Source organism: Chlorella variabilis, assembly GCF_000147415.1.
Source record: "Chlorella variabilis unplaced genomic scaffold CHLNCscaffold_5, whole genome shotgun sequence".
NCBI classification, from domain to species: Eukaryota; Viridiplantae; Chlorophyta; class Trebouxiophyceae; order Chlorellales; family Chlorellaceae; genus Chlorella; species Chlorella variabilis.
Window position 1 is genome coordinate 1,300,872 of NW_005435083.1, and position 23,826 is coordinate 1,324,697.

General features: G+C 66.1%; 8 protein-coding genes across 8 annotated transcripts in view; 4 read left to right on the forward strand and 4 right to left on the reverse strand.

Annotated features, from left to right (window-relative positions):
• Window positions 1-65: 65 nt before the first annotated feature.
• On the reverse strand, window positions 66-1,288 carry CHLNCDRAFT_143071 (expressed protein; the record flags this gene model as incomplete). Its single annotated transcript, XM_005849803.1, has 4 exons — window positions 66-176; window positions 309-635; window positions 788-1,058; window positions 1,275-1,288. 4 exons carry the CDS (start codon window positions 1,286-1,288, stop codon window positions 66-68), a joined length of 723 nt encoding a protein of 240 aa, XP_005849865.1.
• A 404-nt stretch (window positions 1,289-1,692) lies between these two features.
• Window positions 1,693-2,344, forward strand: CHLNCDRAFT_143072 (hypothetical protein; the record flags this gene model as incomplete). Its single annotated transcript, XM_005849542.1, has 3 exons — window positions 1,693-1,891; window positions 2,041-2,115; window positions 2,253-2,344. 3 exons carry the CDS (start codon window positions 1,693-1,695, stop codon window positions 2,342-2,344), a joined length of 366 nt encoding a protein of 121 aa, XP_005849604.1.
• Window positions 2,345-2,557: 213 nt separating this feature from the next.
• Window positions 2,558-3,652, reverse strand: CHLNCDRAFT_143073 (hypothetical protein; the record flags this gene model as incomplete). The annotated part of the gene is made up of 2 exons (XM_005849804.1): window positions 2,558-2,993; window positions 3,312-3,652. The coding sequence occupies 2 exons, from the start codon at window positions 3,650-3,652 to the stop codon at window positions 2,558-2,560; spliced, it is 777 nt and encodes a 258-aa protein (XP_005849866.1).
• A 10,985-nt stretch (window positions 3,653-14,637) lies between these two features.
• On the forward strand, window positions 14,638-17,266 carry CHLNCDRAFT_143078 (hypothetical protein; the record flags this gene model as incomplete). The annotated part of the gene is made up of 8 exons (XM_005849543.1): window positions 14,638-14,710; window positions 14,904-15,031; window positions 15,129-15,395; window positions 15,509-16,041; window positions 16,257-16,354; window positions 16,517-16,649; window positions 16,771-17,087; window positions 17,244-17,266. The coding sequence occupies 8 exons, from the start codon at window positions 14,638-14,640 to the stop codon at window positions 17,264-17,266; spliced, it is 1,572 nt and encodes a 523-aa protein (XP_005849605.1).
• A 74-nt stretch (window positions 17,267-17,340) lies between these two features.
• Window positions 17,341-18,035, reverse strand: CHLNCDRAFT_143079 (hypothetical protein; the record flags this gene model as incomplete). The annotated part of the gene is made up of 3 exons (XM_005849805.1): window positions 17,341-17,379; window positions 17,493-17,615; window positions 17,718-18,035. 3 exons carry the CDS (start codon window positions 18,033-18,035, stop codon window positions 17,341-17,343), a joined length of 480 nt encoding a protein of 159 aa, XP_005849867.1.
• An 881-nt stretch (window positions 18,036-18,916) lies between these two features.
• CHLNCDRAFT_21078 (hypothetical protein) lies at window positions 18,917-19,483 on the forward strand (the record flags this gene model as incomplete). Its single annotated transcript, XM_005849544.1, has 2 exons — window positions 18,917-19,066; window positions 19,196-19,483. Coding segments are annotated over 2 exons (438 nt in total), but the record flags the coding sequence as incomplete, so codon positions are not given.
• A 393-nt stretch (window positions 19,484-19,876) lies between these two features.
• Window positions 19,877-22,099, reverse strand: CHLNCDRAFT_143081 (hypothetical protein; the record flags this gene model as incomplete). The annotated part of the gene is made up of 3 exons (XM_005849806.1): window positions 19,877-20,620; window positions 20,760-21,579; window positions 21,846-22,099. The coding sequence occupies 3 exons, from the start codon at window positions 22,097-22,099 to the stop codon at window positions 19,877-19,879; spliced, it is 1,818 nt and encodes a 605-aa protein (XP_005849868.1).
• Window positions 22,100-22,627: 528 nt separating this feature from the next.
• LCYB (hypothetical protein) overlaps window positions 22,628-23,826 on the forward strand; it is a 3,057-nt gene continuing 1,858 nt past the window's right edge. Inside the window, exons 1-4 of the mRNA XM_005849545.1 lie at window positions 22,628-22,774; window positions 22,976-23,127; window positions 23,278-23,377; window positions 23,547-23,790. Coding sequence (XP_005849607.1) covers window positions 22,637-22,774; window positions 22,976-23,127; window positions 23,278-23,377; window positions 23,547-23,790 — 634 coding nt within the window. The 5' untranslated portion in view covers window positions 22,628-22,636. The remainder of the gene's footprint in view (window positions 22,775-22,975; window positions 23,128-23,277; window positions 23,378-23,546; window positions 23,791-23,826) is intronic.

Genomic DNA, 23,826 nt, shown 5'->3' on the forward strand with positions numbered 1-23,826 from the left:
CGAATTCAGGCAGGAGTGGCCAAAGCTATGCCCAGCGTCTTGTGCGCTGCAACCCCAGCGCCTTTTTACCCAATCTGGAAGGTGCCCCAGTTGCGGCTCCTTGCCTTCTCCTTCTCCACATCGCGCTGCCGGCATGCATCCTCTGCTGCCTGCTTGTCCCAGCCGCCCCCGCCGACCTGCATGCGCAGCACGGCACAGCAGCGGCCGAGGCATAATGCGGCGCGCCTTCCACCACCAACACCAAGCGGAGCAGGGCAGCTGGGGTGGGCAGGGCGGCACAGCATGGAGCTACGCGCTCAGCAACCCACCTTGCCCGACGCCTCTGCCTGATCAGATGGCCTGTTCTGGCGGCGGTCGCTGCCGGCGATGGCGCCCACCTTGCCCGCCGGCTCCACCTGCTGCGGCTTGTGGTAGTGGTAGCCGCCGTCGCCCACCTTGGCGGCAGGCTCGGCGCGCTCGGGCTTGTGGTAGTGGTACGCCTCCCCTGAGGGCACGCCCGCCATGCCGCCCTCGCCAGCGCGCACCGCAAATGGCGTGGGAGCGCTGGCTGCCGCTGTGTAGCGCTGCTGCTTGGCGGCTGCAGACGCCGCTAGTGCGCTGCTGTAGACCTCGGCATCGATGGTGGTGCTGCCGACCTGCGCAAGACAGGGGATGGGGATCAGCAGGCGGCACACACACGCTCGGCAGCAGGGAGACTGGCGGCCACCGCCCAGCTTTGCAAATCGACAGGAGGAGGGCTAGGGGGCTGGCTCCTACTGGTGCGCCCAGCGCCTGCTCCCAACCTCACCTTGCCCGCCGGCGCGACGTGACCTTGGTGGTGCAGGTGGTGGCTGCTGCCGCCATCAGAGCCGGCCACCGATCCCGGCCTGCTGCTGGCGCGGCTGCTGTCGTCGTCATCCGTGGCAAACGGGCGGCCCGACCACGCCTGCTGCAGCCGCGTCGCGTTCCTTGCCTGCGCGCTGGCCTCGTAATCCTCGCTGCTCCACTGGTGCGTGCCTGGCTTGTCTGACACCTCCCGCTTGCGCTGCGGCAGGTGGGTGGCCTCGTAGGGGCTGGGCCTGCGTGGGCGAGGTTGTGTGCAGGGGGGACAAGCTAGGACTCAAGTGTGGCTCGCTGCAAGGAGGCCAGCATCCAGCAGCAGCCGTGACGCTAGCAGGACAGCCGCTCGGTCCAGGACGGAGCGGCAGCGGAGGTTGGGCGACAGTAATGGCCGGCGGCGGCAGGGGCACTGCACACCAGGCCGCGCAACGCTGGCGGCGTGCGCCCTCTCTCACCTGTCCTGTGCCATCTGCTATCTGGAGCCGGGTTTAAGGACACGCCGCGGTTGGGCCTTAGCGTGGTGCAGCCGGCGGTCCGTAAATTGGAGTGTTCACGTGCGGCTGGCCCCGAAGCGCAAGAAGCAAAAGCTGTCGGTCACGGTCTGAACTCGCAGGAAGAAGGCCAGGCAGCCGGAACCCCATGGGCCCACGTCGCGCTCCCCCTGATCACATGCATTGTCCTGTGGAGATGTGCTGCTGATCGAGGGCAGCAACGTGCGTGCAGAGAGCGGGAAAAGCCAACTGCTCCTCTACCGCGTCCCCACAAGGCCAAAACACTTGGAAGATGCAGCAGCAGGCAGCGCAGTGCTGAGCCTGAGCAGCGGGCGCCTGCACCGTCGCCCCCGCCGGCCCCACCTTGGCGCCACCTGCGGCAATGGACGGCGGCGACCTTCTGACGCTGCCGCCGGTGGTGACGTGCGATGAAGACGTGCTGCCTGCCCTGCGTGCCCGCAAGATCTGCAAGCTCTACTTCTACCTTGGCTTTGCCTGCCTGCCGTGGTTCTGGGCCTGCAACGTCTGGCTCTTTGCGCCAGACTTTTGGCACGGTGACCGCGACCTAGTGATTGCCAAGTGTGAGTGGGTGTACAGGGTTGAGTTGCTCTCCTCTGGGAACAATGTTCATGCATAAGGGAGCGGGATGTCGAGGGCTGCTTCTGCTCGCCGCCACGCCCAGATGACCACTCACCTCCCACCGCGCATCCCACCTTCCAACTCGCCGCAGACACGCGGCGCTCGGCGCTCGGCTTTGCCGTCTACACCTGCATCCTGCTGCCCTGGACGCTCATGTACCTGATCGGTGGGTGCAGCTGCAGCCGCAACAGCAGCCACCTGATAATAATCTCCAAGCAGAATGGCCTCACGCGCAGCACAGTGCGCCTGCCAGTTGTGTGCCCAACTCTCACAGACGCGTGCCTGACGGGCGTGCCCCTGCAGCGGGTGAAAAGGTGCTGGGCAAGAGCACCTATGATGCGCTAGACATCAATTCGCTGGACCTGACTGGCACCGGGTTAGGGGCTGGGGGATGAGGCTGCTGCACGTAGGCGGCCCACTGAACCGAGCAGGCGGCGGCTGGGGCGGCCTGGGGGCTGGCCTGCCAGCCTGCTGGATCAGTGCGCCCATGTGGCTTTGAGTGGTAACATGCTGGACGGCGTGCGCAAGGCACACAGGCGGAGTTGACATTGAAACACGAAATAGATCCAAGCAGCTGAGCGAGGTAGCTTTCCGCCCTGTTGCCCTCTTCACTCGCCCGGCCGTGGCGGCACCAGTGGTGCAGCTGACAGCGTGTCCAGCCAATGCCGCAGGCTGGCAGCAGGCTCCTGCCAGCGGCTCAGCATGCAGTCGTGTGGCACACCCTCCCACAGCGCTGCCTGCGTGCCAAAGTAGGCCGCCGTCTCCTGCGCCGCCTCTGCGTCCACCAGCACATCCGCTTTGCCGCACCCCACAAACACGCGCTGTGGGGGCAGCTGGCGCCAGCCCCCCTCGGGCGGCGCTTGCGGCACCAGGTTGTCGGGAGCCGCTGCGCCCGCCGCAGAGCTCCGGTCGATGAGAGTATGCGGGGGGTAGGCGGCCAGCAGGGCACAGTAGCGCTGTAGCTCCTCTGCCGGCATGTCTGCCGCGAAGAAGAGGAAGCGGCAGGCAGCGGGGCTGGTGCGGTGCACGCCAAAGATCAAGGCCCTGCGGCAGTGGCAGGGATGCCAGCAAGCGAGTCGTCAGACGGTGAGGCGGAGGGCTGCAGGTGCAAGGGTAGAAGGGGACGGGTGCCAAGGCAGCTCACCATACTATCTTGGCAACAGTCCAGGGCGAACGCCACAGCGCTCTTCTTACAATGGCGGCATCGCCACCGGGCGGCTTGGCAGCCAGCAGAGCCAGCCCAGCGAGCGGCGGGAAGCGCTGGCCTGGCGCGCGGCCTTCCTCCCCTGCCGCTGCTGCCTCAGCCTGGCTGGCCACATACTTGGTGGCGATGAGGCCCCCTAAGCTGTGTGCCACCAGCACCGGCGGCCGCGGCAGTGTGGCGATATGGCCAGGTCGGCGGCATGGGAGGCCAGCGTGCCTTTCGGGCTACCGGGCTGCATGGTGCCGGGCGCACTGTTGCCGTGGCCGCGCAGGCTGAGCGCGTAGTTGTCGTAGCCAGCAGCTGAGAAGAAGGTGAGGAAGCGCTCCCAGCACCAAGCGCCGTGGAAGGCGCCGTGGAGGAAAACAAGTGGCGGTGGTGGCGGCTCCTTGCGACTCGCCGTCGGGGCTCCTGGTGCACCTTCGTTCCCACTTGCCGCTGCATAAAACAGCACCTCCAGCTGCAACCCTGCACCAGGCAGAGCGTGCCACCGCTTCTCCATCCCTTGCCCGGCTGTACTCCGGCGAATTGAAAGCCCACCAGTCAGTCGTCGAGAATGCAAGAGTTTTGCGGCTGGACGGCTGCCTTGTCCCCGCTCCACATGGCGGTGATGACGTGGCGCCAGAGGCGGTACTGTTCGCCGCTCTCCCACCCAATATCACACACTGCTACTTGGGATTGCTTGGGTGGGCTTACATCTGACCTCTCACGACAGCAATTGAGAATCTGGGAAACAAAGCTGGTTGGATGGGGACTCGGAGAATATGGGGGGAGGGGGGCGTGCCCGCACTCGAGTGAGTCGGGGGGGTTGGGGTGTGTCTGTGCAGAACATTGAGTGGGCTCAGGAAAAAGGAAGGGCAGGGGGAGGGGCATCGCGAGCGAGGTGAGCAGATCTGATCACTCGTCCCCTTTCTCCACGGCCGCAGGCGCGTATCCGGCGCACACGCCAGCAGCGCAGCGGTAGGAGGTCACCGAGACGCTGTGCAGGGGCAGGCGGGGGTGGCAGAGGGGGAGGGTGTGAGGGATGGAGGGCAGTGCCCCAAAGAGCCAGCAGCGAGCGCAGCCGCCATGGCCACCCCACAGTCGTCGCCGCCCACCTCCTCGCACCTGTGCACGACGCCTGGCTTCTGCGGGTAGCAGCCCGCCACCTCGGTGTCCTTCACGGTGCACGACAGGTCTGTGAACTCCACCTCATCTCCAGACTTCTTCCACTCGGTCTTGGTGATCATGCTGCAGGTGTGGGATCACCAAGACCGAGTGAGGGCTGAGGGTCAGAGGCTGGGGTGGGGTGGGCACGAGCAGGTGGGTGCGGGGTGGCTCGAGCGCTCCTGCCGCCACCTCCGCGCCGCAGCCCACCCGCCAAGGCGCTGACGCAACGCAGCCCACCTGGCATACACATAGCCATTGCGGTGATCGATGTACGGCACGAAGCGCGCACACGACACCTCGGTGGGCGCCCAGTCGGGCTTGTAGGTCAGGTACTGGCCATCGTAGGTCAGCTGGGAGGGAGCAGGAGGGGCAAAAAACAATATTTCTTTAAAAAAAATCATTATTTTTCAGGGATGGAAGGGGTTTACCGCACCTCGCTCAGGATGTATGTACCAGTCTCGTGCCCGTTTATCCCAAATCCAGCGGGGCCAGTGTTGTTGGCTGCCAGCGCGATGCTGTCCGGCAGCGTCTCATCCCAGTGCTTGTAGGTGAAGTTGCCGGCGTCGCCGCATGCAGGCAGCGTGCCCTCCTCGAAGTAGGCCGCCCATACGGCTGCGTGGATGCAGCAGTTCAGGATTGGAGCAGAAATGAGCAGGCAAGGCATCAGCAAATGTGGGGGCGTCAACCTGGGGGCTGCCCTTGCAGCACATTCATTCCGATGCAATGGCTGGGTGCAGCAATACACCCAAAGTGTGTGCAAGGCTGCAGCACCAGTGCACCTGCATCATACTGGTCGCCAATGCCCACCCACACTCCAGAGATGTTGTACAGGCTGGAGGCATCGTTGATGCTGCTGGCGAGCGGCCCGTTGATGGCACCGGTCGCCTGCCTCAGCATGCGCTGGTGGAAGAAGACCTGCAGCAGGCGGAAACGGTCGGTGGGGGTGCAGCAAGTAGGAGGCAAGAGAGCTCTCCTGATCACACACGCGCGCGCTTGTGTGGAGCGCGCGCCGCCACCCCAGCGCCTCACACTCGCTATTAGCCCCGCAATGGCGGGCCCCAAACGATGAATCAGAGCTATGTGTCGCCCACAAGCTACAGGCTGAGCCTAAAACCCATGCATGCAACCTTCAGCAGAAAGTTTGTGTGCATCGATGCTCACCGAGCGAGCATCCGCGGCGGCGGTCAGCGCCATGGCGGCGGCCAGCAGGAGGAGTGCGCGAACGCAGGACATTGCGGAGGAGGGTGGGCGAAACAAGTAATAGCGGGAGATAGAGATCGCAGGAGCGCCGCGAGATAATGCAAGCACACGCGCTGGTTCCTTCCACCTTACTTCCCCCTCCGCCCAGCGCGCGCGCGTGTGTCACGCTTGTGTCCAACTTTGGCCTTTCGACACGGAAGAGTGCGCGCGGTGGGTTGGGATGGCACGAGCGGCAGCAGGGTCCTGCCATCGATGTCGGCAGGCGGCGGCAGAGGACGGCAGAGGACGGCGGTGGGCTCACGCTGACCAAACAGGAACGAGTATGCGCATTGGTGGCCAGCAGGGCACTGCAGCGCTGCAGCTACTCTGTCGCAGTGTCTGACTAGACATGAAGTGGAAGCGGCAGGCGGCACGGCAGCCAGCAGAGCTAGCACAGCGAGCGGCAGGAACAGCTGGAATGGCACCCCACTTCTTCTTCTGCCGCTGCTGCCTCAGCCTGGCTGGCCACAGCCCGACCAATCCCAGGGTTGTCTCATACGCTGATCCTGCTACAAATCATCCTTCACATGGAATGGGCCTCGTACCAAAAGCAGGCCAAAACAAATACGAAAAGAATGGGAGAACGGCAGTGCAAACAGGTGAATGATACAGATAGGTAGAAAAAGATGGGCATGAACACGAGCGGCCTACTCGGAACCGGGCTCTGAGCTGCTCTGCGGGCGGCGCTGCCGCTTCTTGGCAGGTGAATCCGCGCGCGACTGCCACGCATCGCACATCAACTCTTCTGCAGCAGTAGCATGCTGGTGCGAGGTTGCTGCAAGGCGATCAGAGCCACAGAGTGCGCATACGGTGCGCGGTTGCTGGGGGGCAGTTAGATCTTGGGGCGCTGCAGCCGCAGGCGGCGCTGCTGTTGCTGCTCCCGTGGCTGCGGCAAGCATTGGCACTGGATGGCCCTGAACCCACTGCCACGTCTGCCCAGTCGTGGGCTGCAGCTGCTTGGTGCTGGCCTGGCATGCCTCAGGAGTGATGGGATGGCGAGGCGGGAGAGGGAAGAAGCCGCAGCGCACGTTGGGAGCCACGGTTGCCTGCGGCATAAGCACCGCGTCCTGCACAGCCTGGTGCCCAGGTGGTAGGGTGCGCAAGCTTGGCGCGCCTTCCCGCTGCTGCTGCTGCTGCTGCTGCTGGGGTGGCTGTTGAGGTGGCTGCTGCTGTTGCTGCTGCTGGGGTGGCTGCGGCGACTGATGTTGTCCCTCCCGCTGCTTGCTTGCTTGTGTGGGCTTAAAGTCTGGTAAAGCAAGAACTAACTTGCAACATAGACTCCCCGCCGAAACGGGACGGGAACCGGGCGAAAGCAGAGAAAGCAATAAAACAAGGGTGGAGCAAGGCGACATGCAACGCAAGCAGCTGACAGGGCACGCATCGAAACGTGTGTATGACTGGCAAAGTGGCATGGCGCATTGGGGAGAAACGCAACGGTACGGGAGCATGGGCTGGCCAAATGGCAGTGCGGAACGCTAGGTCACTAGAAAAGCAGGGAAAGGCGCACTATGTATGCAATGAGGGCAGCCCCGGCTCGGGGCCGTTGAGAAAGCAGTGGGCGGGAGGGGGGAGGCCCCGGTGTGGGCGGGCCCCATCGAGGGGGGATGGGGCGCGCAAGCGGCCAGATGGGGCGGGGCGCGGGCGGCAGTGGAGTCCTGCGGCTGGGTGGGATATAGGGCAATGAGCGTTGAGCAGTGTGCGATGAGCAATGAGCAATGAGCAGTGAGCAGCCCCTCCCGAAACAAAGTGAAGCGCAGGACGGGGTCCGGTGGATGGGAGCCAAGGAAAGCGGGCGACCCATCAGCTTCTTCTTGCAGAGGCGCTCCCCCCTCTTCTTCTCTTCCTCCAACCTGCTGCAGGGCACCGTCCCCTTCTTCCTGTTGCGCTGCAGCTGGCTGCTGCTGTGGAGGCTGCCGGCGAACGGGGGCGGAGGACGCTGCTTCCACCATGCTTGCCAGCCGTCGGACCCTGCTGGCCGCCCCTCGCTTGCCGCCTGCATTGCAGTCAGCACATTATAGTTCCGGGGTCAATGACAGCAACAGCACACCCAATTAAACGTGCGGTCCAGCTCCTTTAGCGCCGGGGCGGGGCGGCGGGCACACCGTGCGGCGCAGCAGCTCCAGAACCTGGCCCTGGTGGCTGCCCGTGGTCCATGTCTCCTAGGGCTCCAATGAAGCTCCTGCTATCGGCGCTGCGACCAACCGAGCGACGTGAGGCGTCCAACCTCCTCCCGGCTGGCGCCTTACGAGGGTCCAAAGGCCCGGCAATTGCGTTGTTTGCAGGCGAGGCACGCCCCTGGAATCTTCCCAAGCAACCCCGATCGGCCGCAAAAAGAGCATTCTCTTAACACCAACTTGTTCGGTGGGGTTTCGAACAAGAGGCACTGGGCGCTCCGATGGGGAGCTTGGCAGGCGTTTGCATGGGCGTTTTCAAGGCATCCAATGCGATGCGACCTAAAATAACTGTTGAGAAGGTCTTGGAGGAGGGGGGCGGCCATCAATCTAGAGGGCTGCAGTGGTGGGCGGTCCGACCGTGAGTCACCTCCACTGGCAGTGCTTCCGGCAGTGCCTGTGCCAGTGGTCTGGCCTCTCTCTTGCTTCAGGGTAGCCCAGGACCAATCTGGGGGATAGGGAGCAGAAGGAGACCAAGGAGGAGAGCGGTTGCCACCCCGCACTCTGCGCTCGGAGCCGGCGCATTCCGGCGAGCGAGCAATTTAGCCTCCAACTTAATTAAGGGGCTGCCTCTCACCAGCGCGCCTTGCTGCATTATGAAATGTGTTATAAAAAAATCACAACGGAGGGCTGCAGTTGTGAAGAGCTTTGGAATGCGTGGGCGCAATAGCCTCGACCAGTTCCCGCCACACCGCCACCGCCGCCACGGCGCTGTACAGTTTATGTACTCCACGCCTTCGAGAGCTGCGCTGCGAGCAATGGCATTGCGGGCATACCACAAATCGCCCAGTTGATGTCATAATGCTTGGGGACAGAGAAGAGGACCTGACATGTCAGCCGCCCATGTCTGTAGCCGCACCCGGTTCCTGGGAGCGGGCTTGTTCGAGTGAGAATGCTTACAGGACCTGCTCTTCCACGGCTAAAGTACACAGTCAAGCGAAGTGGAAAGCGGCTCATGATGCAAGGCTGACAAGCCTCAGAATAGGGAATAGCATCATAGCGATCAATCATAAGGTAACCAGGAAGCGGGAAAACGCAAGGCAGGGAGCCGGCTCAGGCTCCTGCTACAACTCCCCCCCCCTTAAAAGAGAGGCACACCTGCCTCTTCAAAGAACGAAGAGAACAGAGGGGAACAGAGGATGCGGAAACAAAGAGGAAAACAAAGACAGAAAACTGGGGGAATGGAGGAGGAAAGACAGGTGGGGTAATGCAAGGAAAAGAGGTGGTAGCGAGAGCGGGGGGCTCTGCTGCCCGAGGCATCCAGGTGCCAGGCTGCAGAACACCTCTCGCCAGAGCCAAATTACCGGCACATACACCACACTGTTAAAACTCACAGCAGGGGCGCGGTCACGGCAGAAGTTTGTAGAGTTCACGGTAGCGCCGGGTATCGCCAGTGGCGGCGATGCACCAATGCCGCAGCTCGGCTTCAGTATGCCAGCTATCCTGCCGATCCGCGTCCCGCCATTTCACCAGTACCGTCTTGTCACGTCCTCGAGCAACAAAATGCAACACTTGCTCAAACTCAGGCTCCTCTGAGCTCAGTTCCAACTCCAGGGCTGGAGTGTCGGCCGTCTGCCGAGCAGGGAACTCTGCGCTGCCGTCGATGTAAGGGCGCAAGCGCGACACGTTGATCACAGGGTGCCCACGCCAGTCTTTTGGGAAGCCTGACAGGCGCACCGCAGTCGGGGAGACGATCTCAACCACCGTGAGACCTCTCTCATCAGTGCCGCCGTAGAATTTGGGCAGCAACTTGCGGGCTGGGCCCGTCTTGCCAAAGCCCGGGTGCTTAGTCTCCATCAGCACTCGGTCATCCACAGCAAAAGTGTGTTCCTTCCTGTGCAGGTTGGCATGGGCAGTCTGCACAGCCTTGGCACGGTCCAGGTTCTGTTTGGCGTTGCCCCACGCACGCCGCAGCGCCGCCACAAAGGAGTCGGCGTCTGGGCTCCGGCTGGCAGCTGGAAGGGGCACATCACTCAGCAGCGTCGCAGGGGTGCGAGGGTGCCGTCCAGTGTTCAGGTAGAAGGGGGTGAACTGCGAGCTGCTATGTAGTGAGTTGTTGTATGCAAACTCAGCAGCACACAACAATTCATCCCAGTTCTGCTGCTCAGTGTCGACGAAGGCGCGCAGCATCTCCTCCAGAGTGCGGTTGGCGCGCTCGGTCTGCCCATCTGTCTGTGGGTGGTAGGCCGTCGACAGGTGCAGGCGCGTGCCCAGCAGCCGCTGCAGCGAGCGCCAGAAGACACCCACAAATCTGCTGTCCCGGTCTGACACAATGCCAGAGGGGAGGCTGGTTCCGGGTCTTAGTGCGTTGGCAGACCGCACAGCTCCGCACATAAGTAGTCACATCCTTGGCCAAACCAGGCCAGTAGAAGCGCCGTGCCAGCACTTCCAAAGTTTTGTCGCGTCCCAAGTGGCCAGCGACCGGAGCATCGTGGTGCTCGGCCAGCAGCCGCTGCCGCAGGGAGTGCGCAGATGGGGGCAGCCCAGCAGGGGCGGGCACATACAGCCGCAAATCCTGCCCCTCTCCCTCCCTAAAGAAGAGGAGGCCCTGGTGGGACTCCCACTGCTGCCAGCTTGGCTCGGGGGCGCTGGCGTCGACAGCACCAGAGGGGCCAGGGCTGGGGGCGGGGACCGCAGGGACGCCCGCCTCAGTCGCAGTGACACGCGCAGCCGCAGCCTCCTCAGCCGCCGCAACAGCAGCCAAGCCCCCGCACGCAACAGGATCCAGGGCGTACGAGACCCGCAGCTCCGCAAAGAAGGAATCTGGGGTGTGAGACACTGCCAGCGCCGACAGGTGCAGGCCAGCGGTCTCCACAACAGCCGTGTGGACCGCCAGTGCTGCCGCGTGAGCCGGCGAGCAGCACAACTTGGTCCGCAGGGAGGAGAACGCCGCCGTCACCCGTGTCGCTCGTGCCCGGGAGCGCCGACTCCGCGCTGGGTTGCGGGAGAGCGCATCAGCCACCACATTGTACCGGCCGGGGGTGTAGGTCAACCGCAAGCGGGGGTACTGCTGCAAGAAGAATGCCCACCGTTGTTGCCGCGGCGAAAAGTGCACGCTCTTCTGGTTATAGAACTGCAGCGAGTGGTGGTCTGTGTACACCGTCAGCTCCACATCCAGCAGGTAGTGTCTCCACGTCTTCAGAGCTCTCACCACTGCCAGCATCTCCTTGTCATGCACTGGGTAGTTCTGCTCAGCGGGGGAGTAGCCCCTGCTCTCATAAGCAACGGGTTGCAGCCCGCTGCCAAAGTCCTGCATTAGGCAGGCCCCGGTGCCGCCATACTCAGAGGCGTCGCAGTAGACCACTGCCGGCCTGCCTAGGTCAAACACACTCAGCAAGGGGGCCGAGGTCAGCGCGTCCTTCCTGGAAAGCACGCTGGTGCGCCGCTGTCCACACAAAGGCAGTGCCTTTCTTCTCCAGGTCTCGCAACGGCTTGGAGATGTGGGACAGGTGAGGGATGAAGCGGCGGTAAAACCCAACCATCCCCATGAACTGCTTGATTTCTGTGGGGGTGCGGGGCGGGAGCAGCTCCTGCACCGCCAGCACCTTGTTGTGTACCGGCCGCACGCCGTCGGCAGAGACCACATGCCCCAGGTACTCCAGCTCAGTGCAGAAGAATTCACACTTGCTCTCCTTGGCATACAGCTGGAACTGCCTCAGCCTGTGGAACACCTGGGCCAGGTGCTGCTTGTGCTCCCCCTCAGACCGGGAGAACACCAAAATGTCATCCAGGTACACCACGCAGTACGCTGCCATGTCGGGAGTGATCACATGATTCAGCGTCTGAAACTTTGCAGGGGCGGCGGTCAGGCCAAAACCCATCACCACCCACTCCCACAGCCCATACCGGCCGCAGTTCATGGCCGTCTTGTGGACGTGCGCCGGGTCCATCAGCAGCTGGTGGTAGCCATTGGCCAGGTCCAGCTTGCTCAGCACCTTGGCACCCAGCAGCTGATCCAGCGTCTCGTCAATCCGGGGCAAGGGGTGTGCATTCTTGATGGTCTGCTGGTTGAGCATACGCCAGTCAACACAAAGCCGCTTGGCGCCGCCCTTCTTGGTCACAAACAGCACAGGTGCACCATAGGGAGAGGAGGAGGCACGAATGAATCCCTTCGTCTGCAGCTCAGCCAGCTGCCGCCTCAACTCCTCCAGATCTGCCGCCGACATCCGATAGGCCGGGCGCATGACGGGCCGTACACCAGGCTCCTCGTCAATGGTAAAGTTAAATCTGCCGCGGTCAGGAGGGAGAGAGGGGATGTCCTCCACCAGGCGGTCAGCGTAGGTGGCCAGCAGCTTCTCCCTGCTGAGACCAGCTGCCTTCCGCAGCTCCGCCGAAGTCAGGAAAGTAGTGGGGCCCGCCCCGGGGATGCCGGTGGAGCGAGCGCCGCCTGCAGCCTGAGGTACTGGGCTGCAGGTGGGCGCTGGCGCGTCTGCCGGCGGGGCGCCTGCCATTGTGGCGGCGGACAGCCCTGCCGTGGTGGCGCCATGCGCTGCCGGGTCCTTGAGCCCTCTAGGCAGCACAAAACTCATGCTCTCAATCTCCCCTGCCGTGAAGGCAGCATCCACCTCGGCTGCCGTCAACAGGCACGTCGGCGTGTTATAGTCGGTATCCGGCTCCAGGGTGTGGTGCCGCCCCGTCGGGCCCTGAAACTGCACAGTTCGGGCCCTGTAATCCGTGGCCACCCTGTACGTGGCTAGCCAGTCAGCACCCAAGACTGCATCCATGCCGACCAGAGGTGTCAGCAAAAACTGCAGGTGGTCGGTGTACTGCCCAATCTGGACAAAGCACTGCACACTTTGCAGCAGTGGGCGCTGCCGGCCATCAGCCAGCGTCACCGATGCGGCTCCGCCCTCATACGGCTGAGGGGTCAGCTGCAATTCCTCGGCGACTGCTGGGTCCATGAAGCAGAGGTCGGCACCGCCATCCACCAGCAAGGTGCCTCTCCTATCCTGGAGGAGACCAATCAGCTTCATCACCCGCCCTGGCGCCTGCCGCTGTGCCGAGCGGATGGCGTTCAGGGTTACTCCCCTGTCGGGGAATGGCTGCCTGCCTGCTGCCATTTCCATGAGCAGGGAATTTACTTGCTGGCAGTAGGGCTCAGGGCATTCCAGCCATTCCTTGTACATTAACAGTACATCAAAGGGGTCCGTCCCGGTCTGGTGGGGGTTGTGGCAGTCAGCGGCGGCGTCTCCGACCTCGCCGCCACCCGCGCCGCCAACGCCCATCTGGTTGCTTTGGGCTTCACATTGGTTCCGTTGGTTGCCCAAGCAGGGACTGATCAGGTCCCCTGGGACATGCCCCATTGTGATTGTACTAGCCGTCAGCACAGTGCCCTCCTCACATACCGAGGAGGTCCCTCCCTCATCCGGGGAGGCGTCAGCTGGGACCGCATCCGCCAGCTGGCACTCCGTGTTACCGTGTGCACACCCACTCCCAGGACCCTCAGCAATCTCTGCTGGGGTGGGGGCAAGTGCTGCAGTCACTTGGCCCCTGTGCTGGGTGGATTGCCCGACCGCACACTCAGCACTGGGCGGCAACGCGCTGCCCGGTGCTGCCTCCACAGGTACATTTTGTGAAGGTACCTCAGAGCGGGGGTCCGCTCCAGGCTGGCTAGCATGGCTCTCCTCCCCCGTCTCGGCATGTGCCTCCTCTCCTGCGCGCGCAACGGGGGCGCCACCTGGCGCTCCCGCGGAGGCACTTGCCCGGCCAGGGCTGTAACCGCCCTGGACCCTGCTCAAATCCGTTGTCCTTTCCAAGCTCCGGCTGTGCCCAGCATCACAGCCCTCCTCCCTTGCAGCTGGATCTGCTGCCCCTGGGTTCAGTTGAAACGCCCTGGCGGACCAGCCAGGGGTGCAGGTGGGTCGTCCACCCCTTGTTGCTGCTCGCCCTGTGGGCCGCTCGACCCTGTGCTGTCAGCCAGGGCCCAGTGCTGGGGCGGGGGGCGCAGCCGGAGGCAACTCATCACCAGTGCCAGTTCCTGCGCCGCCGCCGCCAACGGGTAGTATTGTCGTTCCTGTGGGCGCAGCCGAATCCAGCTCGCCACCTGTGCGTGAACCTGCACCATCACTGCCCGGGTCGGGCGACTCTCCATCCGCCCGGGGATCAGTGCCACTCTCCATGGCAGCTGATTATCTCTAGGCCAGAGTACCGTGAAGCAAACTCAGTTAAACAGCCGTGCAACTACTGCAAGTACCAATCAATGCTCATAAAGCTGCCAGCGACTGGTCCAGCTGGGCGGCCAGCGTCCCCCTGTCGGCGCCGGGGTCCTGGGCCGGGTCGGCTGCGACAGGCGTGGGTCCGTAGGCCAGCACCACGTCCATGGCGTCAGCGCCCCTTTACAAGGCGCGGAGAATTGCTCGCGTCGTGGGTGGGATGCGTCTGGATGCTGGTAGATCCTTCCGACCCTTCCAAGCACAAGGCTAGTCTCCCAGGGCTTCTAGTGGCGCTCAAAGCAGCCCAGTGGCGCGTAAAGCAGCCCAGTGGCGCTTAAAGCAGCCCGGTGGCGCTCAGAGCAGCCCGATTGCTAGTGATGGCCTGCATGCATAACCGGCAAGCCCCTGCCGGCTCCCCCAGCTATGTCCCCAACCCCTACCCCCGGGCACAGGCACGAGCTAGGCGCTTACTCGCGCATGGCACACACCTGAGCCATGTGAGTTATCTCGCGCTGCAGCAGTGCAGCACGACTGTTTCTCGGATGTCCCCCCAATTGTAGCCGCACCCGGTTCCTGGGAGCGGGCTTGTTCGAGTGAGAATGCTTACAGGACCTGCTCTTCCACGGCTAAAGTACACAGTCAAGCGAAGTGGAAAGCGGCTCATGATGCAAGGCTGACAAGCCTCAGAATAGGGAATAGCATCATAGCGATCAATCATAAGGTAACCAGGAAGCGGGAAAACGCAAGGCAGGGAGCCGGCTCAGGCTCCTGCTACAATGTCTGTGTGCCACGCCTTGAGCTCCGTGAAAGCAATCGTCGGCGTGAGCATCCCAGCGATCGTGCTGAACGGTGAGATGCCGCCTGGCGTCGGCGATGAGCTCGCTGCGGCGGCGGGTGATGCTGCCGCCCGCCTGTCGTATGAGGAGCACTGCACTTGCTAGCCAATGCCTGGCAACTGCTGTCTGCACTCGTCTCTCCCTCCTGCAAATGGACCAACAGCGCCACATCTCTCCCCTACTACTTCCACTGCCTCGCCCTGCAGCCGCACCGCCCATCACGGTGGCTGTGCAGACGGCACTGCTGGGCCGGTACGCCGCCACCTCCTCGCTGGCAGCCTTTGCCGCCGTCGGGCTGTGCGTCGGCTTTGTGTGCAGAGTGTTCAATTTCCTGGTGGGTTTCGGCGCCAGATGCAACACAAGACGGGCCCGCCCCTGGCGCCTTCAAGTTTGATTGCCCAGCAGCATTTCTGTTGTCTCACCACACGCAGGTGGACGGCGTCAGCAGCAAGGTGGGGCGGTGCGTGGGGTCGCGCGCCTGGGCCCAGCTGGCCGCACACGTCGCGCTGAGCCTGCGGTGGAGCCTGGCGCTGGGGGCGGCGGCGGTGCCGCTGCTGCTGGCTGCGCGGGCGCCCCTGTGCTCCACAGTGCTGGCGCTTGGCGAGGATGTTCAAGCGGAGGCGGCGGGCTACTGGCTGCTGCGCACGCTGCTCGTGCCTGTCCAGATGGCAGCCATGGCAGCTGCAGGGGTGCTGCAGGTGGGGGCCCGGCGTGGTACTGCCTGCCTGCCTGACTGACAGACAGACAGACAGAAAGAGTCCAGCCACCGCCGGGGACCTGCTTGCTCACTGGCTCGCCCCAATGGCTGCAGGGCTTCGGGCGGGTGCGGGTCAACGCCGCGCTGACCAGCGTTGCAGCGCTGCTGGAGATGGGTGGCAGCGCAGCGGTGCTGCTGTGGCCCGCCCGGCAGCCGGCGCCGCCGACAGCGGCGCCCGCCAGCACCAGCGCCAGCGGCCTGCTGGCCGTGGGCTGCGTCACCTGCGCCTGCCAGGCGCTCCTGGCGGCGGCCGCGCTGGCGTGCATCGTGGCGCTGCCGCCGGCAGAGGCGCGGGGGCGTGTGGACCTGCTGCGAGAGGTGCTGGGCTTGAGCAGCAGGTGGAGCAGAAAAAGCGGCAGCCCTGGCAGCGGTAGCGGCAGCGCCAGTCAGCCGCTGCTCGCAGGCCGTACCGAGGAGGCGGCAGCAGCAGCGACGGCACCAGGTGGCAGTCCTATCCGAGGCGGCATGGAGGCAGAGGAGGTGCAAGGCACGCCGCAGCAGCCCCAGAAGCAGCAGGGGGCAGAGCAGCAGCAGCAGCCGTGCTCGGAGGGGGGCAGCGCGCGCCTGCTTGATGCGGCGACTCTGGAGTTCCTGAGGCGAGCTCCCCTGCCTGCCGACCTGTCCTGCGGCTGGAGCAAGGGTGCTCGTTTGCCTGCCTGCCTCGTCACAGGGCGGTGCTGCTGCTTCCGTGGGCCGCCCTCCACCCACGGGGTGCCGGCACACGCCCTGCCTTGCTGCACTGCACTGCTCATGCTGCGCCCGCTCCACTCCCGGCGCCTGCCCTTCGCTCTCATGCATGCAGGGATGGGCGCGACATGTTCCTGAGGTCTGTGCTGCTGCAGCTGACTTTCTTCCTGGCGCTGGCCGCGGCGTCGCGCCTGGGAACCGCCGCACTGGCAGGTGGGCACCCCCCGGCTGGCCGGCACGCTGCCCGCCGCCCCACATGCGTGCGCCAGCTGCCCTCCAGCAGTGCTGCTCCCCGCCCAGCGCACCGCCAGCCTATCCCCCTTGGTGGCTTGACGAGTGAGCATGCACGTGTGTGTGTGGCGCCGCCTGATGCAGCCCACAGCATCGTCAGCCAGCTGTGGGTTGTGGTGTCGTACGGCGTGGACGGCTTTGCGGCGGCTGGCATCGTGCTGGGCAGCCGCCTCTTTGGGCTGGCCCGCGACCCGCACCTGCGCGCAGACGCCAAGCGGTGAGCGTGCCGCCTGTGTCGAGCAAGGGCTTTGCCAGCCAGCTCTCCCCGCCGCCCGCCGCTCACCTCCCCACCCGCTGCCCGCCCTCCACGCCTGCCCGGCCACCCGGCTGTGGCGCAGGAGCATGGAGCGGCTGACGCGGCGCGTCCTGCTGGCGGGCGGGCTGTCTGGCGCGGCGGCGGGGCTGGCGTTCCAGCTGGCGGCGGCCGGCACCATCGCCGCCTTCAGCGCCGACCCCGCTGTGCACGAGGCGCTGCGCGGCGGCGGCGCCTGGGCGGTGCTGTGCGCCTGCCAGCCGCTCAACGGCCTGCTGTTTGTGTTCGACGGCCTGCTGCTGGCCACGCAGCACTTCCGCTTCATAAGAAACTACATGGCCCTGGGCTTTGCCCTCGTCTTCTGCCGGCTGCGGCGGCGGCTGCCGCGGCCAGGGCGGCGTGGTGCTGCCGCACGCCGGTGCCCAGCATGCGCAGGCGGCGCCGCCGCAGCTTCATGTCGTCGTTCTCCGCCAGGCTGCCGCACTGGAGCGGGCCGTGCTCTGGGCACCAGACGGTCCAGGTGGTGGAGTTGAAGAAGACCTTCCTCTGCAGCCACAGGCGACACAGCACCGCGCCCCTGACTGCCTGCCGGGCGGCCGGCGGCCACACCGGATAGCCCCCTCCCCCACCAATGCTGGCTGCTGGCTGGCCGCGCCTACCCCACCTGGCCCATGGCGCATGGGAGGTGATACGTCTGCGGGGCAGGCAGGGAGGAACCGGAGGGTGAGGGGCGGGCCAGCTCCAGCAGCAAGGCGCTGCTCCCGACGCGTCAGCAAGGCGCGCCAGCAAGGCGCACCCGCGGCACACCTGCTGGCAGGTGCGCTCCTCGCAGCCCATGGCCGCCCCGGGCTTCCTGCACAGCCTGCACCGCAGCTTCCTGGCCCGCTGCACCTCATCCGGCACCATCAGCAGGCTGTGCTGTGCCGCGGCCTGCACGGCGGGGTGGGCGGGTGGCGGCGGCGGCGGGCATGGGTCCCGGCTCGGTGGAAGCGCCCCGGTGGCCGGCGCCAGCACGGCGCGCCCCTCCCTCACCTCTTCGCTGTAGTGTGCCCGCGGAGCCCACTGGGCACAGAGGCTGTGCACCAGCACCACCCTGCCCGCCACACCCTGGGGGCGCTGCTTGGCGGTGCAGCGGAACTCCAGCAGAGGGCCCAGTGCCTCCTCCGCCGCCTCGCCGAGCGGGCACAGCGCGCACTGCTTTGCCGGCGAGCCGGCGTGGGTGCCGCCATTCGCCTCGGCCGGAGCGGCGGCGGTCCCGGCACCGCCGCCAGCGGCGTCCTCCTCCTCTCTCTTGACAGCCCCGGCCGGCCCCGGCTCCCTGCCGCTCGTGACGCCGCTGTTGGTGGCCATGGCGACGTGCCTCAGCGGGGAGTCAGCTGCAGCGCACCAGAAAGAGAGAGCGTGGCTGGCCTATTCGCAACGCCGGTCCTCGGCGGCGCAGCGCTGCTGTCACCCACACGCTGTTGCCTGAGTCGGCGTGCCCCTCCTCCCCCGGCCGCGATCATCATGCAAAGTTTCTCGAGAGAAGGCAGCAGCGAAGCAGTAGCGGACCTGCTGTTAGTTTGCGGAGGGCACTGCGAGCGTGCTGCGTCTCGGATGAACTGAAGCTCTCTGATCGCAAGAGGCAAGAGGCAGAGAGCACCAGCAGGGCGTCCCAGCGGGGAGGGTACAGCGGGTGCTACCGGCGATTCACAGTCTCGCCTTGTTGGTGAGGTGATGGCGACCCCTGCAATTGAGCCGTTAGGCTACGGCAGAGTATCTGTCGGTGCAGCGGAGCCTGGACCCTGTTGAGGGCGCAGCACAGCACAGCACAGCATACCGAGAGTTATCACAGCAGGGCGAGCAAACCCTGAGCAATTCTCTGCCCTTTTGGACTCTCACCGCCAGGCAGCATGTCGGGCGAGCATGCAGACAGCTGTAGCTGCACCGCACACGCCTCCCCTTCTCTTCACCAGCGCATAGCGGCGTGGGTCTTGAAGAGCACCTGCCACCTGAGCGACGAGAGGCTGAGGAGCAGGAAGGAGCTGCTGTTTCGAAAGCTGGGCGAAGGGAACCAGTCGCTGGTGGTCCTGGAGATCGGTGGGCCCCGCCGGCCGCCGCCGTTGCCCATTCCACCACCGTCCACGCCAATCCCCCACATATCATGATTCCGGCACCCCCGTGCCGCTGCAGGCGTGGGCGCGAGCCCCAGCCTCAAGTATCTGGGCTCCGCCACCACCGCCCAGTACATCTGCCTGGACCGCAACCCGGCTGCGCTGGGCTACGCCCAGCAGGCCGCCGCCGCCACAGGCCTGCCGCCCGACAGGCTGCAGGTGGTGGCGGGGTCGGCAGAGGCGCTGCCCCTGGGAGATGGCTCTGTGGACGTGGTCATAGCCGTGCACGTGAGGCCGCCTGCCATGTGCAAGCGCTGGGGGCCTGCCTGGGTTGTGTTTGTGACGCCGCAACCCTGCACGCCCTGGCGCCGGCCAAGCAGGCCCCCTGCCTGCCTGCTGCGCCCGCCCGCTGTGCAGGTCCTCTGCTGCGTGGGCTCGCCAGACCGGGCGGTGGCCGAGGTGCGGCGGGTGCTCCGGCCCGGGGGCAGGTACCTGTTCATAGAGCACGTGGCTGCGCAGCCCGGCACCCGCCTGGCCTCGGTGCAGGGCTGGGTGGCGCCGGTGGTGCGGCTGGTGGCGGATGGCTGCAACATCGACCGCGACAGCCTGCAGACCATCCGTGCCGCCGGGTTCAGCGCGGTGCAGGTGCGCACCGCTAGGACCTGCGCGTGCCTGTCTCCACTGACCCTGCACTCCATTGGCTGACCCTCTCCTGCGATCGCTGTGTGGCAGGCGGATGAGTCGTTTGTGGAAGGCACTCCCCGGGCGCTGGCCTTCTTCGGCCCCCACATCTGTGGCTGCGCTGTGAAGTGAGGTGGTGGCCTGGCCCTTTTAAACCTGCAGCACCCGACATGCACCATTTCTGCTTCTTCACCCAAGAAACTTAACCACCACCACCACCACCACCACCACCACCACCGGCCAGCCAGTGGTGGCAGCGTGAAAGCTGGACGGCAGGCTGCAGCAAGACGCTGTCAGCAGGCTGTCAGCAGGTTCGCGTTCAGTGCTGGCCTGGTGCCACCTCTGGAGACTGGTGCTCAGGCCACTCCCCTTTCTGCTGCTCCTGATGTAATGACAGGTGACGATTTATAGTGCTTTCTACAGCCTGATCTCAAGCAGCCCGGCATACGGCTCAGAGAACTGCACACGCTGCTCCTGCAGCCACCGCCGCACCGCAGCGGGGAGGCGGGCGGGCACCTTGCCGTGCGTGCCGCGCCCCACCACCACCCGCACCCGCCGCCCGCCGCCCCCCTGCATTCTGAGCAGCAGGGCCTCCAGCTGCTGCAGCGCCTCGGACACGTGCAGACCGTGCAGGTCGAGCGTGGGCATGCCGCCACCGCTGCCGCTGCCCAGCGCGCCGCTGCCGCCGGCCGCCCCCGGGTTGCGCCGCGCAAACAGCTCGCTGGCTGCGGCCTGGTGCGCCGCGTGCATCTGCTCGCCGTGCCACCTGCCCCGCGCCCCCAGCTCCTTTGCCAGCCGGCGGTCGCCCGCCAGGTAGGCCTGGGTCGCCTGCTGGAAGCAGGCATTCCTGAGGCGGGCATGGTCCCGCGCATCTGACCGCAGCGAGGCATACTCTGCCGCTAGCGCCGCCCCCGTGGAGAAGCGCTGCACGCCCTCCGCCTGCTGCCAGATCGGCGCAGCGGCCGGCGGCGGCGAGGCGCCGCGCTGCGTGGGGCGCCGCCGCGCCGGCTGGGCCGGCAGGTCGGCGGCCGCCCTGGCGCGGCTGGCATACGCCGCCGCAGCGCCGCCCGTGCCCCTGCCAGAAGCGCTGCCAGTCGCGGTGTTGCTGGCTGTGGGTCCGCCCAGGGTGGGGAAGTCGTCATCTGTGAAGGCCGGGGCTGCCTGCAGCAAAGACGGATGCCGGCATGAGGCGGCAGGCATGCGGCTAGGCAGCATGCAATTGCGGTGCAAAGCCCAGGCCCTGCTTCCCACCACTGAACGACTGGCCAGCGAGCCGGCATCGGCAGGCCCGCCCGCTCACCTCTGGGCTGGGGCTGGCATAGGTCCCATCCGGCAGCCAGGCGCCGGCGCCCTGCGCCCCCGTCGCCCCCGCCGCCTGCTGGCCCTGGATCTCCGCCTCCAGGCTGCACAGCGTGTGTATGGTGGCCGCCAGGCTGCCGCCCTGCTCCTCAAACAGCTGGCGCAGCGCGGCGTGCGAGAAGAGCGGGAACTGCTCGCCCAGCACAGCCAGGAAGGCGGCGTGGGCAGCGGGGCCGCCTGCCACCAGCTCGGCGGCGGCCGCGGCATCCTCTGCTGCCAGCGCAGCCTCGCTGGCGCCAGCGGCACCCACGCCAGCCTCATAGCTGGCGTCGACAGCTCCCTGCGTGCGGTACCGGCCATCGTCCTGCCAGCCGCCACTGCACCCCTCCACTTCTGCCGCAACTGCTCCCTCATCCTCCTCCCAGCCCTCTGCTCCTCCATCCAGCTGCAGGGGGGCCACGCCTGCCACCACAGCAGCACTGGCAGCGACGGTTGAGGGCCTGAATTCTGCTGCCGCCACGCTCAGCCCACCGCTGCTGCTGTCAGCTGGTGATGGCGACGGCGGCACCGGCTGCTGCTGCTGCTGCTCCCTTGCTGATTCTGCTGCTTTGGGTTGGTTGCTTTCTAATGGGTCGGCCGCCTTGCCTGCCTCTGGCTGGCGCAGCCAGCCAAAGTCGTGCCGTCGCCGCCTGAGGGCGGCATCTAGCTGCAGCAGGCCTTCCGCCAGTGCCTGCTGGCTGCTCCCAGGGGGCAGAAACTTCTGAAGCATTGCTGCCTGGTCGGTCAGGCTGTCCTCATCCTCAGAGGCCGTCTGCAGCGCTCTGCAGCAGAAGGGGTGGTGGAGTGAGGCAGGGGGTGAGACACCGCGCGCAGCACTCCAGGCGGGGGCGCCGGCAGGAGCGTCCCAGGCCAACACCCGTCTCACTCACTGGCAGACATACTGTCGCACTGCCTCATCGGCATCCGCGAAGTAAAATTCCGTCCACGCAGCGCAGATGGCTGCGGGGTCTGCTGCTGCAAGCGCGGCAGCTGGCGCCTCCGCATGTGCCGACGGTGCCATCCTGGGGCATGTCAGCTGCTTGCTGACTGCGCCCTGCGGCTGCTGTCTCCGCCTTGTTGCTGCCGTTGCTGCCGTTGCTGCTGCTGCTGCGCAGAGGGCTCCCTGCCGTAGAGTCGGTTCAGGGCGGCCTTGACAGCGGGGCGCACGCTGCTGAACACGGTCTGATGCCCTCCCGTGGCCGAGTCCCAGTCGAAGAGCAGCAACCCCACAGCGAGGGCCACTGTCACCACGGCGGTGCCTGCCTTAACCCGCAAGTGAGCAGGATTGGGCGGCTCCTCCATCGGCTCGTGCAAACAGGCAAAAGGGCGAGGCGATCGATGTTTTGGAGCGAAAATGCCACGTGGAGCGATTGCCGATGAGGTTGCAGGAGGAGCCTCCTCGCCAATGCGCTATAGAATTGACATGCCCGTCTGTGCAGTGTGTGTTTAACGCAGCCAGTGCCAACTGTGGGCTCGCGCTCCACTCAGCCAGACAGCCACTCACACCAGTGTAGCGGCAGCGGCGGCAGCAGCATGTCCAGCTTACAAGCAAAGTGCTGCGCTGCCGGACGGGGGCTGGCAGCAGCCGGTCAGCGCGGCAGGAGCAGCAGCAGCAGCAGCAGCAGCAGCAAGACTTACCACGCCCCTGGGCCAGCCCTGCGGCAACGATTGGCCCGCGGCAGCAGCAGCAGCAGGCGACCTGAGCGGCAGCAGCAGCGGCGGCGAGGCGTGGTATGGTCGGCGGTGGCGGCAGAGACCGCCGCCGCGCCACCCAGCACCGCGGTGGTGCCGCAGGGTGGGCGGGGCCCCGCCAGCGACCCCTCTGCGCCCCTCAGCCCCATGGACAAGGTGCAGTTCCCGGATATCCAGCTGTCGCTGTACGATCCAGCCCAGCCACGCACCTTTGACCTGGTGGTGGTGGGGTCGGGCCCCTCTGGTCTGGCGGTGGCGGAGCGGGTGCAGCAGGCGGGCTTCCAGGTGAGCAGCAGACCCTGCTGGGGCTCCCCGGCATGCTGCCGCATGGCACGGCGCGGCCGTCCTGCACACGCACGGCCCGGCGTGCAGGCTGTCGCGGCCCCCTCCCGCCGCCGCCTCATGCCTGCTCGCCTTCTCGCTCGCACCGTGCGGGCCCGCCGTCACGCGCATCGCCTGCCCGGCCCCCTCCCCCTCCCCCGGCAGGTGCTGATTGTGGACCCCAACCCTCTGGCGCCCTGGATGAACAACTTTGGGGTGTGGATTGACGAGTTCCGGGCCATGGGCCTGGAGGACTGCCTGGACCACACATGGGACCGCGCCCTGGTGCACCTGGACGCCTCGCCAGAGGGGGCCAGGTGCGGGCGCTGCGCTCCCGGCCCGCCCGCCGTGCCCGCCGTCGGCCACCCCGCCTGCCTGCTGCCTGCGTGCGTGCGCTGTGCCGCCCGGCTGATGCCCTCCAGCCACCCAACTGCTGCCGCCGCTGCCATCCCGCTGCCCGCCGGCAGGTACCTGTCGCGGCCCTACGGCCGCGTCGACCGCCCCAAGCTCAAGCGCCGCCTGCTGGAGCGCTGCGTGGCCTCGGGGGTGACCTTCCACCGCGGCAAGGTGGGGCGGGGCGGGGTGGAGGGCCTGCAGGCCAGCCAGCCCACGCCCATTTCTGGTGGTGCAGCCTGCCCCGCGTGCGTCCCACCACCTGTCCCATCCTGCCGTGCCTCCACACCGTCCACCCAGCCCCCCCGCTCCCCGCCGCCCCTCTCCCTCCCTGCGCCCGCAGGCCCTGGACGTGACCCACGGCGGCGGGCGCTCCACGGTGGCGCTGGATGGCGGCGTGTCGGTGTCTGGCAGCCTGGTGGCCGACGCCACGGGGCACAGCCGCAAGCTGGTTGAGTTTGACCAGCCCTTCAACCCAGGCGCGCGCCCTGCGCCCTGGCCTGCCTTGCCCTGCGCCCTGGCCCTTCCCCCCACCCCCTTGCTCCTCCTCTCGCTCTGGCCAGCCAGCTGCGCTGTGGGCACATGCCGTGGGCCTGCTGGCCTCAGCCTGCCGGCCCCTGCCG